General features: G+C 46.7%; 1 protein-coding gene across 1 annotated transcript in view; it reads left to right on the forward strand.

Moving 5' to 3' along the window:
• cdk19 (cyclin dependent kinase 19) overlaps positions 1–7,913 on the forward strand; it is a 67,844-nt gene extending 59,931 nt beyond the window's left edge. The window contains exons 12-13 of the mRNA XM_079255244.1: positions 1,170–1,415; positions 5,697–7,913. Of these exons, the coding sequence (XP_079111370.1) occupies positions 1,170–1,415; positions 5,697–5,822 (372 nt within the window). The 3' untranslated portion in view covers positions 5,823–7,913. The remainder of the gene's footprint in view (positions 1–1,169; positions 1,416–5,696) is intronic.
• The last annotated feature ends 6,576 nt before the right edge of the window (positions 7,914–14,489 follow it).

The following is a 14,489-nucleotide window of genomic DNA, read 5'->3' on the forward strand; positions in this document are numbered from 1 at the left end:
TTCCAGACTGTGTCTCCTCCTGTTAGTCCTGCTTTTCCAGACTGTGTCTCCTCCCGTTAGTCCTGGTTTTCCAGACTGTGTCTCCTCCCGTTAGTCCTGGTTTTCCAGACTGTGTCTCCTCCCGTTAGTCCTGGTTTTCCAGACTGTGTCTCCTCCTGTTAGTCCTGCTTTTCCAGACTGTGTCTCCTCCCATTAGTCCTGGTTTTCCAGACTGTGTCTCCTCCTGTTAGTCCTGCTTTTCCAGACTGTGTCTCCTCCCGTTAGTCCTGGTTTTCCAGACTGTGTCTCCTCCCGTTAGTCCTGGTTTTCCAGACTGTGTCTCCTCCTGTTAGTCCTGGTTTTCCAGACTGTGTCTCCTCCTGTTAGTCCTGGTTTTCCAGACTGTGTCTCCTCCCGTTAGTCCTGCTTTTCCAGACTGTGTCTCCTCCTGTTAGTCCTGGTTTTCAAGACTGTGTCTCCTCCCGTTAGTCCTGGTTTTCCAGACTGTGTCTCCTCCTGTTAGTCCTGGTTTTCCAGACTGTGTCTCCTCCCGTTAGTCCCGGTTTTCCAGACTGTGTCTCCTCCTGTTAGTCCTGGTTTTCCAGACTGTGTCTCCTCCTGTTAGTCCTGGTTTTCCAGACTGTGTCTCCTCCCGTTAGTCCCGGTTTTCCAGACTGTGTCTCCTCCCATTAGTCCTGCTTTTCCAGACTGTGTCTCCTCCTGTTAGTCCTGGTTTTCCAGACTGTGTCTCCTCCCGTTAGTCCTGGTTTTCCAGACTGTGTCTCCTCCCATTAGTCCTGGTTTTCCAGACTGTGTCTCCTCCCGTTAGTCCTGGTTTTCCAGACTGTGTCTCCTCCCGTTAGTCCTGGTTTTCCAGACTGTGTCTCCTCCTGTTAGTCCTGGTTTTCCAGACTGTGTCTCCTCCTGTTAGTCCTGGTTTTCCAGACTGTGTCTCCTCCCGTTAGTCCTGGTTTTCCAGACTGTGTCTCCTCCCGTTAGTCCTGGTTTTCCAGACTGTGTCTCCTCCCGTTAGTCCTGGTTTTCCAGACTGTGTCTCCTCCTGTTAGTCCTGCTTTTCCAGACTGTGTCTCCTCCCATTAGTCCTGCTTTTCCAGACTGTGTCTCCTCCTGTTAGTCCTGGTTTTCCAGGCCTGGCCTTCTTCAGCTTGTCCTTGGTGTGTTCTGACCAGAACCAGACCCAGCAGCACCAGCAGACCACAGGCCACACTCAGGCCCAGAACCAGCAGCAGACGGCGCCCCAGCAGGCCCCCTCCCAGCAGAGCTCTGCTCAGACCAACGGAACTACCGGGGCCTCGGGGACCGCCGCCGGTGGGGGACTGCAGCACGGTCAGGATCAAGGCCCGCCCAATAAGAAACCTCGGATCGGGCCCTCGGGGGCCTCCTCGGGTACCGGTGTTCTGCAGTCAGAGTACCAGGTTAGTTCTACACACATCCTGCTGCTCAACAGAACCAGAATCTGCAACTCAGCAAGTCCTCCTTTCTGATCCAGTCCAGTTGCAAAAACAGGTCCGGGTTTCAGTCCAGTCCAGTCCAGTCTTGTCCAGTTCAATGAAGTCCAGTCCAGTCCAGTCCAGTTCAGTCCAGTCCAGTCCAGTTCAGTTCAGTTCAGTTCAGTTCAGTTCAGTTCAGTTAAGTCCAGTCTTGTCCAGTCCAGTAGAATCCAGTCCAGTTCAGTCCTGTTCAGTCCAGTTAAGTTCAGTCCAGTCTTGTCCAGTTCAATGAAGTCCAGTCCAGTCCAGTCCAGTTCAGTCCAGTCCAGTCCAGTCCAGTCCAGTTCAGTTCAGTTCAGTTCAGTCCAGTTCAGTTCAGTTAAGTCCAGTCTTGTCCAGTCCAGTAGAATCCAGTCCAGTCCAGTCCAGTTCAGTTCAGTTAAGTCCAGTCTTGTCCAGTCCAGTCCAGTTCAGTTCAGTTCAGTTCAGTTCAGTTAAGTCCAGTCTTGTCCAGTCCAGTAGAATCCAGTCCAGTTCAGTCCAGTTCAGTCCAGTCCAGTTCAGTTCAGTTCAGTTCAGTTCAGTTCAGTTAAGTTCAGTTAAGTCCAGTCTTGTCCAGTCCAGTCCAGTCCAGTCCAGTTCAGTTCAGTTCAGTTCAGTTCAGTTAAGTTCAGTTAAGTCCAGTCTTGTCCAGTCCAGTAGAATCCAGTCCAGTTCAGTCCAGTTCAGTCCAGTTAAGTTCAGTCCAGTCCAGTTCAGTCCAGTTCAGTTCAGTTCAGTTCAGTAAGTCCAGTCTTGTCCAGTCCAGTAGAATCCAGTCCAGTTCAGTCCAGTTCAGTCCAGTTAAGTTCAGTCCAGTCCAGTTCAGTTCAGTCCAGTTCAGTTCAGTTCAGTTCAGTTCAGTAAGTCCAGTCTTGTCCAGTCCAGTAGAATCCAGTCCAGTTCAGTCCTGTTCAGTCCAGTTAAGTTCAGTCCAGTCCAGTTCAGTTCAGTTCAGTCCAGTTCAGTTCAGTCCAGTCCAGTTCAGTTCAGTTCAGTCCAGTCCAGTCCAGTTCAGTTCAGTTCAGTTCAGTTCAGTTCAGTAAGTCCAGTCTTGTCCAGTCCAGTAGAATCCAGTCCAGTTCAGTTCAGTTCAGTTCAGTTAAGTCCAGTCTTGTCCAGTCCAGTCCAGTTCAGTTCAGTTAAGTCCAGTCTTGTCCAGTCCAGTAGAATCCAGTCCAGTTCAGTCCTGTTCAGTCCAGTTAAGTTCAGTCCAGTCCAGTCCAGTTCAGTTCAGTTCAGTTCAGTTCAGTTCAGTTAAGTTCAGTTAAGTCCAGTCTTGTCCAGTCCAGTAGAATCCAGTCCAGTCCAGTCCAGTTCAGTCCAGTTAAGTTCAGTCCAGTCCAGTTCAGTTCAGTCCAGTCCAGTTCAGTTCAGTTAAGTCCAGTCTTGTCCAGTCCAGTCCAGTTCAGTTCAGTTCAGTTCAGTTCAGTTCAGTTCAGTTCAGTTCAGTTCAGTTAAGTCCAGTCTTGTCCAGTCCAGTAGAATCCAGTCCAGTCCAGTCCAGTCCAGTCCAGTCCAGTCCAGTTCAGTTCAGTTCAGTTCAGTTCAGTTCAGTTAAGTTCAGTTAAGTCCAGTCTTGTCCAGTCCAGTAGAATCCAGTCCAGTTCAGTCCAGTTCAGTCCAGTCCAGTTCAGTTCAGTTCAGTTCAGTTAAGTTCAGTTAAGTCCAGTCTTGTCCAGTCCAGTCCAGTCCAGTCCAGTTCAGTTCAGTTCAGTTCAGTTAAGTTCAGTTAAGTCCAGTCTTGTCCAGTCCAGTAGAATCCAGTCCAGTTCAGTCCAGTTCAGTCCAGTTAAGTTCAGTCCAGTCCAGTTCAGTTCAGTCCAGTTCAGTTCAGTTCAGTTCAGTTCAGTTCAGTTCAGTAAGTCCAGTCTTGTCCAGTCCAGTAGAATCCAGTCCAGTTCAGTCCAGTTCAGTCCAGTTAAGTTCAGTCCAGTCCAGTTCAGTTCAGTCCAGTTCAGTTCAGTTCAGTTCAGTAAGTCCAGTCTTGTCCAGTCCAGTAGAATCCAGTCCAGTTCAGTCCTGTTCAGTCCAGTTAAGTTCAGTCCAGTCCAGTTCAGTTCAGTTCAGTCCAGTTCAGTTCAGTCCAGTCCAGTCCAGTTCAGTTCAGTTCAGTTCAGTTCAGTTCAGTCCAGTCCAGTCCAGTTCAGTTCAGTTCAGTTCAGTTCAGTTCAGTTCAGTAAGTCCAGTCTTGTCCAGTCCAGTAGAATCCAGTCCAGTTCAGTCCTGTTCAGTCCAGTTAAGTTCAGTCCAGTCCAGTTCAGTTCAGTTCAGTTCAGTTCAGTTCAGTTCAGTTAAGTTCAGTTAAGTCCAGTCTTGTCCAGTCCAGTAGAATCCAGTCCAGTCCAGTTCAGTTCAGTTAAGTCCAGTCTTGTCCAGTCCAGTCCAGTTCAGTTCAGTTCAGTTCAGTTCAGTTAAGTCCAGTCTTGTCCAGTCCAGTAGAATCCAGTCCAGTCCAGTTCAGTAAGTCCAGTCTTGTCCAGTCCAGTCCAGTCCAGTTCAGTTCAGTTCAGTTCAGTTCAGTTAAGTCCAGTCTTGTCCAGTCCAGTAGAATTCAGTCCAGTCCAGTCCAGTCCAGTCAAGTCCAGTTCAGTTCATTTCAGTTCCATTCAGTTCAGTTCGGTCTGTCTATTCCGGTTCGGTCTGGCTTCTGAAACGGCTTTAAATATCCAGGTGTATATATGTGTGACTGTGTCCACTCAGCACACGTCCTCCAGCTGAATAAACCTTTACGGTCCACAAGGTGGTGCTGACAGAGCTGATCTGTCTTTTCACTGATGAAAGCTCTGAGACTCAGATCTCTTTCTACAAACTTCTGGTTGCTCTTTATGCTGCTTTATTTATTCATACATTCATTTTTAGATAATTTTAGCCTCTGAATCTGACAGCTGAGGCTTAAAACATCACGTCTGCATGGAGACATCACGTCTGCATGGAGACGTCTCATCTGCGTGGAGACATCACGTCTGCGTGGAGACATCACGTCTGCATGGAGACATCACGTCTGCATGGAGACATCACGTCTGCATGGAGACATCACGTCTGCATGGAAACGTCACGTCTGCGTGGAGACGTCACGTCTGCATGGAAACGTCACGTCTGCGTGGAGACATCACGTCTGCGTGGAGACGTCACGTCTGCATGGAAACGTCACGTCTGCGTGGAGACATCACGTCTGCATGGAAACGTCACGTCTGCGTGGAGACATCACGTCTGCATGGAGACATCACGTCTGCATGGAGACATCACGTCTGCATGGAGACATCACGTCTGCATGGAAACGTCACGTCTGCGTGGAGACATCACGTCTGCATGGAAACGTCACGTCTGCGTGGAGACATCACGTCTGCATGGAAACGTCACGTCTGCGTGGAGACATCACGTCTGCATGGAAACGTCACGTCTGCATGGAAACTTCATGTTACCATGGAAACGTCACGTCTACGTGGAAACGTCACATCTGTGTGGAAACATCACGTCTGCGTGGAAATATCACGTCTGCGTGGAAATATCACGTCTGCGTGGAGACATCACGTCTGCATGGAAACGTCTCATCTGCGTGGAGACATCACGTCTGCATGGAAACGTCACGTCTGCATGGAAACTTCATGTTACCATGGAAACGTCACGTCTACGTGGAAACGTCACGTCTACGTGGAAACGTCTCATCTGCGTGGAGACATCACGTCTGCATGGAAACGTCACGTCTGCATGGAAACTTCATGTTACCATGGAAACGTCACGTCTACGTGGAAACGTCACATCTGTGTGGAAACGTCTCATCTGTGTGGAAACGTCCCATCTGTGTGGAAACGTCTCATCTGTGTGGAAACGTCTCATCTGCGTGGAGACATCACGTCTGCGTGGAAACGTCACGTCTGCATGGAAACATCACATCTGCATGGAAACTTCATGTTACCATGGAAACGTCACGTCTACGTGGAAACGTCACGTCTGCATGGAAACATCACGTCTGTATTGGACTGATTTTCAGTGTTTAATCCGATGTTATAATGAATGGATCTGTGGTGTTTAATAGTGAGATGAACATGAAGCAACGTGATGCTGAAGCTGTCCTGGCAGGAGAACCAGAGAGCAGATCTGTAACGATCCTCTCATCACTTTGTCTTTTCGAAGACGTGTGTCTTCAGGCTTTTAGGAAATTCTGAGAAAAGTTGAACAAACAGAATGAACTGATCAATCCTCCTGTTTCTCTGTCTCCATCAGCATTCTGGATCCCGCCTTGGTTACCAAAGTAACGTCCAAGGTTCCTCTCAGCCCCAGAGCACCATGGGATACTCCTCCTCCTCCCAGCAGAGCTCCCAGTACTCCCACCAGACGCACCGTTACTGAGATCGAACCAGAAGAGGAGTCCCCTCCACCTCGTCCCGGCCCCCGTCCTCCATCTCCCCCCGCCCAGAACCTCCTTCCAACAGCTGAATCAGGAACCGGACCAGGAAGGGAGGGTTCCACCGGGACGGAGAACCAAGGTGTTGGCGTTCCTCCGCCGCCGTGTTCATATCTGTAAATTACAGCTTTTCTAACTTCTGACCCGACGGCTGACGTCCTGAGGAGGAGGCGGGTCGCGATCCCGACCCGTTTGAATCTCCTGCCTGTCTGCTGGCGTCCTTGCAGGGAATATCTTCGTGTTTCCAGGTTTCTATCTTTGGATTTGTGTCTGTGGACGTGGAAGGCGAGCCGCCATGTTTTCTCTGATCACTCCGAGGATGACTTCTACCTCGTCCTCAACCTGCGCAGGGCAGCTAAGTGTCCCCCTCCCCTCCACCCACTACTTCAGACTGTTACTGATGTCAGATTGTTTTCAAGTTTTGTTTGTTTGTTTGTTTGTTAGTGTGCTGAACCTCTTCTGAGCAGAACGGCACTGACTGCTGAGGCGATCTGGAACTAACTCTCCGCCCGTCCTGTAAAAACCACACGCCTCTGCCTGGAATATAAACACAAACTTCTCTAAGTGACTGATGAATCTCATCAGCTTCTGTTTTCTCTCCAGTAGCAGATAAACAACACGTCAGGCGATGAAACCGAGACGTTTTCGCTTCTCATGAGCTGATTGTGAATCTGATGCAGCGACGCTTCGTTTCCAGCCTTCTGCTGCTCCTCTTCCAGCGTTTTACAGACCTGTTGCTGCTTCAGATTCACAATACGCTCATATTTTCCATCAAACGATGAAAAGTATTGGTTTCAGACTTTTCTTCTACTGAGGAGAAAATGTGACCTGATGACATGTAGATGTTTTTATTTACATTTCATGCAGAGGAAACACGTCTTTATCGTACGTCTAAATCTGGAAAACATGGGTGTGTTCTTCAGTACGGCAGAACTTCTTCAGAACGTGTCTCTTCCGTCTTCTGACCAGCTCCAGGTTTTAGATGTTCATTTATGTGTCACCTCAGAAAAGCGTTTTTTTTATTTTATCTGTGATATATTTTCTCTTTTTTGCAGCAAACTAAATCAATCAGTTCAGACTTTCTTGTCATTGGTTCTGCTGGGTCACATGATCGGTCCTGTACTGGAGAACACACCCATGTCTGCAGCTGTGTGTTGTTGATGCGGTGGGATGTGAGCTGCAGTGTGATGGGGAACGCTGACACCTGGTGGCCAAACGTCAAGATGAAGCTGCGCAGCTGGCGACATCTTCCTCCACATCTGCTCTCAGTCCCACTGAAGCTCGTTTCACTTCCGCAGAACATTTTCATCCTGGTTCCTTCACTTCGCAGCCGTTACTACAAACTAGCCTGAACTCCATCCTGGAAATAAAATCCGCCGTTTCCAGGAGAACAGAATCATCTGCATTTACCAAACATGCCGAGAACGGTCAGAAGATGGTCAGTCTACATCAGGGAGCCTCAGTCCTGCTCCTGCAGGTTTTCTGAGTGTCCCTGCTGCAACACACCTGACTCAGACGTGTCTGCTAAATACACACAGATTTGTACCAGGTGTGTTGCAGCGGACAGCGATCCACGTGACCTGCTAGTCCCCATCGCGCTCAGTCAGGAGCCAGAAACACACGTCCCATTACCAGTCAAAAGACTGGAAGAATAAATAACTACAATAAATTAGCTGCAATAGGTAGAAATAAATAATATTAATTTAAAGGAAATAGTATTAATAAATGATGATAAATAAAATAGAATAATTAAAGTGAGTAATAATGTAAAGAATGAAGGCAACCAATAGAGTTAATATTTATTTCAACAATAGATTTTAAATTTTATTAGCAGGAAATAAAAACATTTCAACATAATGACAAAAATAACCAAAAAAAATAAACAATAAACGCTGCAGAGAGAAGAAGAAAGAAATAGTTTGGGATCAGATTTTTTATTCCTTCTCATAACGACATAGTTAAACAATCAGACGAGACATATCTGGTTTCGCCTTCACTGGACACCTGTCCACCTGGGCCTCTTCACACTGCAGACATCTCCGGGGGGGGGGGAAGGGTGAGGGAGGGGGGACAAACCAGCAGCTAATTAAAGGTTTTCCCAGAGCGCATCAGCAGCAAAGACATGAAGACGCTTCGGTGCACGTTTCTCTCCACAAAGCGAGTATTTTCAGCACACGGCTCGTGTCAGTGATGAGATGCTGTCATCCAATCCTATGCAAAGAAATCCCAGACTGAACTTTGACCTGCAGCCGGCAGCTTTTCTTCCGTCTCGTCCCGACGGCGCTCATCTGCATCTCACTGCTTTCTGAAACGTATCTATTGTAAAGAAAGTCGTATATATAGATCCTATACAATCATATTTATTATCTCCACTCTGCTCTGCCTTAACTGTAGCAGCCGTCAGACCACCAGGTTCTCGCATCACATGACTCCTAGCTCCGCCTCCCTGTACAGAAGAACGTCCTCGTCGCTGAGATGTGTTGCTACGGCGATGACGACCCACAGTTTCGTTTGTGTGGACGGTGCCTTTCTATGATCTAAAACGTCACTTTTCTGTTTTACACTCGTTTACTTCCTGCTGGTCACGTAGCGGAAAGTCGCGGCGCCACGCGGCGCCACGAGGCGCCACGTGGAGACGAGACGCCGAACCGGGACGTCTGCAGGAAGTCCCTAAGACCAGGTCCTGCTGGAAGACCTGGTTCTGATAGAGCACCGGGTCCTGGTCCTGACAGCGGACTGAGTCCTGGTGGAGGACCGGGTCCTGACAGAGGACCGGGTCCTGACAGCAGACCGGGTCCTGACAGCAGACCGGGTCCTGGTGGAGGACCGGGTCCTGATAGAGGACCGGGTCCTGGTGGAGGACCGGGTCCTGACGGAGGACCGGGTCCTGACAGAGGACCCCGGGTCCTGACAGCAGACCGGGTCCTGACGGAGGACCGGGTCCTGATAGAGGACCGGGTCCTGGTGGAGGACCGGGTCCTGACGGAGGACCGGGTCCTGACAGAGGACCGGGTCCTGACAGAGGACCCCGGGTCCTGACAGCAGACCGGGTCCTGACGGAGGACCGGGTCCTGACGGAGGACCGGGTCCTGGTGGAGGACCGGGTCCTGGTGGAGGACCGGGTCCTGACGGAGGACCCCGGGTCCTGACAGCAGACCGGGTCCTGACGGAGGACCGGGTCCTGACGGAGGACCGGGTCCTGGTGGAGGACCGGGTCCTGGTGGAGGACCGGGTCCTGACGGAGGACCGGGTCCTGGTGGAGGACCGGGTCCTGACAGCAGACCGGGTCCTGGTGGAGGACCGGGTCCTGACAGAGGACCGGGTCCTGACAGCAGACCGGGTCCTGGTGGAGGACCGGGTCCTGGGTGATCCGGTCCCCAGACATCCTGACGTTTGTACATAAAACACTTTTCGTTTCACGGAGAAATTGATGATATTTGTGTTTTAATGCACTGTTGTTGCTCAGATATCTGGTGGTAAATAAAGTATTTAATGTTTTTAATGTCTCGCTTTTAGACACTAAAGTCTGGCAGATGATGCTCCGTGTGTGTGTGTGTGTGTGTGTGTGCGTGTAGATATGGAAAACACACGTCGTCCACGCCATCTCCAGCGCCTCCCACAGGTGTTTGATCGTATTGCATGTGCCTGTTTTTTATCTTTTATTTTTCCAGTTCAGAACAGAAGCACTTATGGTCTCAGCATTTGTACAGACGGACGGACGCTCCAGCTGCCTCTCCTTCCACAAACCATCTCAGAACGTTTTGACTGTGTGCTGCCGAGAGGGAAGTAGAAGCAGCTGTAAATTATTGATCAGGTTTTAGTTGATCTCCATGTTTATACAGTAAAGCTGCAGCAGGCCGGAGCGTCTGTCCACTCCTCTACCTGTATTATGTGTGAGTGATGAGTGAACGAGTAGAATTATACATCTGGCCAACATGTATTGTCTTTTCATAGCGTTTCTAGTTGAGGGAGCAGCGGTTCGGCGCAGGAAACCTTAGAAGAAATAAAACATTTATTTAGCTGCTTTTAGCAAACGTGTCCAGATTTCACTGTAAGAATGACTGTTAAATGAAAAAGGTCATGTATATTTATTTTATATCCTCTATAATAAAAAGCTCTTTTGCTTCATCCATGTTGTGTTGATGAGTTTTTGGTGCTGATGATCTCACTCATTTCAGCCACACGAAGGACAGAGAACGTTTTCCAAACATTTCCCACCTGAAAAATTCACCTGAAAACAAACTGGTCTGCTGGAGGGACATAAACACAAAATGTCATTATGTCTGCTGCAAAAGAAACATTAACACGGCTGAAAGTATTCCAGCACTGTGCTGGATTTCCAGCATGTGAAGCCCTAAAAAAAAGGTAAAAATACATATTAATGCGTTATTATGCAGTAATGTGGACAGACATCATCTACCAGTGGTGTGAAAGGAACGCAGTATTGCTCTCAATCAAATACATTAATAACCAATCAGAAGTTGAGCTGGACCTTGTGGTTGATAGTAGGAATGGGTGATTTGACCAAAACCTCTTATCCCGATACAGCTCATTTTATATGCCATAAAACCCCTTATTGATAGTAAACGACAGAGCCTCACATGAAACTATAGATATTTTCTATCGTCTTAACGATATATATCGTCATATCGCCCGGCCCTGCTCGATAGTGATCGTGATGGGATGTTCGGTTCTTTTGAGCATAACACATCACTTCAAATCAAATCAAATCAAAGATACTTTATTTATCCCCGAGAGGAAATTCAAGGTTCAAGTCAGCTCGTCCAAGGTCAGACATAGAGACATTTACATTTGACAAGTTTACAGAACGAATTGATACTTCGGCCCTGCAGCCAGTTTTTTAACCGGCGCCGCCTTAAAAAGATGCGGAAAAGATGACATGAGGAAGGGTGGGTGTGTGTTGAAAAAAAGAAGTATCTCTACACTTCACCTAAAGGGGGAAGGATAAAGATGCAACAAGTGGTTGAGAGATCCAGCTGCAGGTTAGATGCAAACCGGAGAACAGGTTGACATGATGCAGCAGAAACATCAGTGAGTTGCTGCGATCGTTAAATAAAACTACGATCTAACCACAGTAATGTATTATCCGCGGGAAGGAGGGAAATTTGTACAGTCTGGTTACTATCTGTTATTTACACCACATATTTTCCAACCACACGCATTGACACCTGTTCACTGGTGGGACTATGTTCACCTGCACGTGTCTGTACACGTCAGGGTAAAGGAGAATTGAGAATATGTGTCCATTGGGAGCAGGGTTTTTAACCGGCAACCCGTTGGCCAGAACCGTCCCATTGCCTGTTTATAAAAAGTAAAGCCTGCAGTGATGCGCAAATCTTACTGAAATATCTATTCCTCCGATAACATTTATAAAGTTCCAGGAAAGGTAGGAACTACTTCTTCTCCCTTGCATAGATGTATGAGAACAGGTGGTGCAGTGTCATGGCGCTGTGATGATGGGGATATTTCAGCTCAGTGTGATGACTAGAAGCTTACTGTGGATTTATATTAACACAGAAGCAAAGGTGAGAGGTTATACTGAGGCCACATAAAGAGGAGAGGAGGAGGGCAGGTGATGTGGGGCGGAGACAGACCTTACTCCAGGTATGTTGCAGGAAAGTGTAGTCCAGGTTCTGTCAGAGGGATAAGATGTGGATCTGGTGGATATTTGTTGCAATGTCACATGTTTGGGAAGAAGTCATTTACATCTGATGCTGGTTTGTTTTTGTCCTGATGGTGAAACAACAGAAGTTCCCTGCAATCTTAAAACTGAGGCTTCCTGTTTCACTCTAACATGCAGCAATAAATGAGATCATGAAATAAGGAAAGTAAATATGACAATAAATAACTGCATGCAGTCATTCTGAAGTAATACGTCCCTGACATCACCTCTCTAAGGACTACAGATGGAAAGTAGCTTCTAGTCTGGCATATTAACACAATGTAAAGAATTTGTACAAAGTGTTCATTAATGTGCATTGTCCTCCTTAATTAAACAAATAAAATAAGATAAATAAAAGTTCCACAGGCTTAGATTTAGCTAGGGTAAGAGAAACAGCCACTTGATTGATGAGATTGGAGAATAATAATGTCGATACGCCTAATTAGTTTTCGGATCTTTACATAATGAACCCATTAAAAATTCTGAAGGTATTCTTGGTAACTCGCTCATTGAATGAAGAACTGGTTAACACACTTCAAGATGACCCATGCCAATGTTGACAACAAATATCAATCATGCTGAGTCATCATGTTGAGTCATCACTTCTCTTATTCTGGAAATATTCTTCAAGTGGTAGAAGGCTGATTTGGTTCATGAGTTCATATGGATGTTGAAGTTTAGCTCATTACATCATTTCCGAATTGATCCTTTGGTTTTACTTCTGACCGAAGCTAGACACGCATATTTGTGTTTAGACACAATCATTTCAAATTTATCTTTATTTAGCAGAAGAAACTTCTGGAACATCCTAACAGTGATTTGACCAAGATGTGAACTAAAATATTGTCTGGACCAGAGTCCCTAGTTGAGACAATATATAGCAGTGTTTCATCAGCATAATTATGATTCATGCTTGTGGGAGAATACAGACCGGGAGTGTCCAGCTCTGGTCCTCAAGGGCCACAATCCTGCAGGTTTTCCATCTATCCCTGCTCCAACACACTTGACTCAGATGAATCAGTCACTGTGCAAAACTTCATTGGCTGTTGGATCCATTTAATGTGTATAATGTGTTGGAACAGGGATACATGGAAAACCTGCAGGACATCAGCCGTTGGGGACAACCCTGATATAGACCATGGATCTGCACCAAATCTACTCCTCGAGGACCAGTGTCCTTCAAGTATTGGATGTTCATTATTGCAGCATCTGATCAAAATGAAATACATCAACTTGTTGTGAAATTCTGCACAAGGCTGTGATGACTATTCATGAGAATTAGGTGTGTTGGGACACCTCCAATACCTGCAGGATACGGACCCTTGAGAAAAACATTGATATCTACTTAATGTCACAATTTTTACTACAGTGTCTCTGAGTAGAAATACAACTCTTTCTGTGAAGCCTTAACTCTGAAGTAGTTGTTTTATCCCATTCAGCATAAGAAAAGGACCTTAGAAGAAGACGATGCACATAGAACCACATTGACAAAGATCCCAGTATGGGAATGGTAGTTTGTATGTGGAATCTAGAATCTTGCCTGTGGAGCTGAACCACAAACCAAAACCCACTGGCCACCACCGACCTGTTCACGTTTCTAACAGATTTTCCCCGCTCGGCGACACACCCGCTGAGGCAGAAACCCTGATTATAGGTAGTTCCATAGTCAGAAACGTGGCTCTAGAGACACCGGGGACCATAGTCAAATGCATTCCTGGGGCCAGAGCGGGCGACGTCGAATCGTATTTGAAACTGCTGGCTAAGGCTAAACGTAAATACCGTAAGATTGTAATTCACGTCGGCGGTAACGACACCCGGTTACGCCAATCGGAGGTCACTAAAATTAATGTTGCTTCGGTGTGTAACTTTGCCAAGAGCATGTCGGACTCCATAGTTTTCTCTGGTCCCTTGCCAAATTTAATCAGCGATGACATGTTTAGCCGCATGTCATCCTTCAACCGCTGGTTGTCTAGGTGGTGTCCCGATAACAACGTGGGTTTTATAGATAATTGGAGCGCTTTTTGGGGAAAGCCTGGTCTTATTAGGAGAGATGGCATCCATCCCACGTTGGATGGAGCCGCTCTCTTATCTAGCAATATGGACTCTTTTATTAGTCAGCTAAATTGACAACTCAGGGTTGGGACCAGGAGGCAGAATTGTAGTCCTACACACTTTTCTGCAGCTTCCCACCTGCCGCCGCCCACCCAAAACCCCATTCCGACCTTATACAACTTCCCAGCAGTAAGAATTAAACAACACAAAAACACTTCTGGGGTTAATCGTGAAAACCTCATAAAAATAAAAACAATGGATCTAATAAAATCTGAAAATAACACAATAAAGTGTGGCCTACTGAATATTAGATCCCTCCCAAATAAGTCTTTATTAGTCAATGACTTGATAGGTGATCACCACATTGATTTATTCTGTCTTACGGAAACCTGGTTACAGCAAGAGGATTATGTTAGTATTAATGAAGCTACACCAGCTAACTATTTAAACTTTCACATTCCTAGAACTACAGGCAGAGGAGGAGGTGTTGCAGCTATCTTTAAGTCAGAATTTTTAATTAATCCTAAGCACAAAACTAACTATAAATCCTTTGAATTCCTGACATTAAATTTATCTCATCCAAAATGGAATTCAGAGAAACCGCTCCTTTTAGCATTAGTGTATCGCCCACCTGGACCTTACTCCGAGTTTCTGACCGAATTCTCTGATCTCTTGTCTGAGTTAGTGCTGACTACTGATAAGGTCATTGTACTAGGTGATTTTAATATTCATGTTGACCATGAAAATGATAGTTTAAACATTTCCTTTAGCTCTATTCTAAACTCAATTGGGTTTTCACAAAATGTCAATGGAGCCACTCACTCTCATGGTCACACTCTTGATCTTGTTCTAACATATGGTATTGAGACTGATAAGC

The sequence above is a fragment of the Telmatherina bonti genome (assembly GCF_933228915.1).
Source record: "Telmatherina bonti genome assembly, chromosome: 16".
Taxonomy (NCBI): Eukaryota; Metazoa; Chordata; class Actinopteri; order Atheriniformes; family Telmatherinidae; genus Telmatherina; species Telmatherina bonti.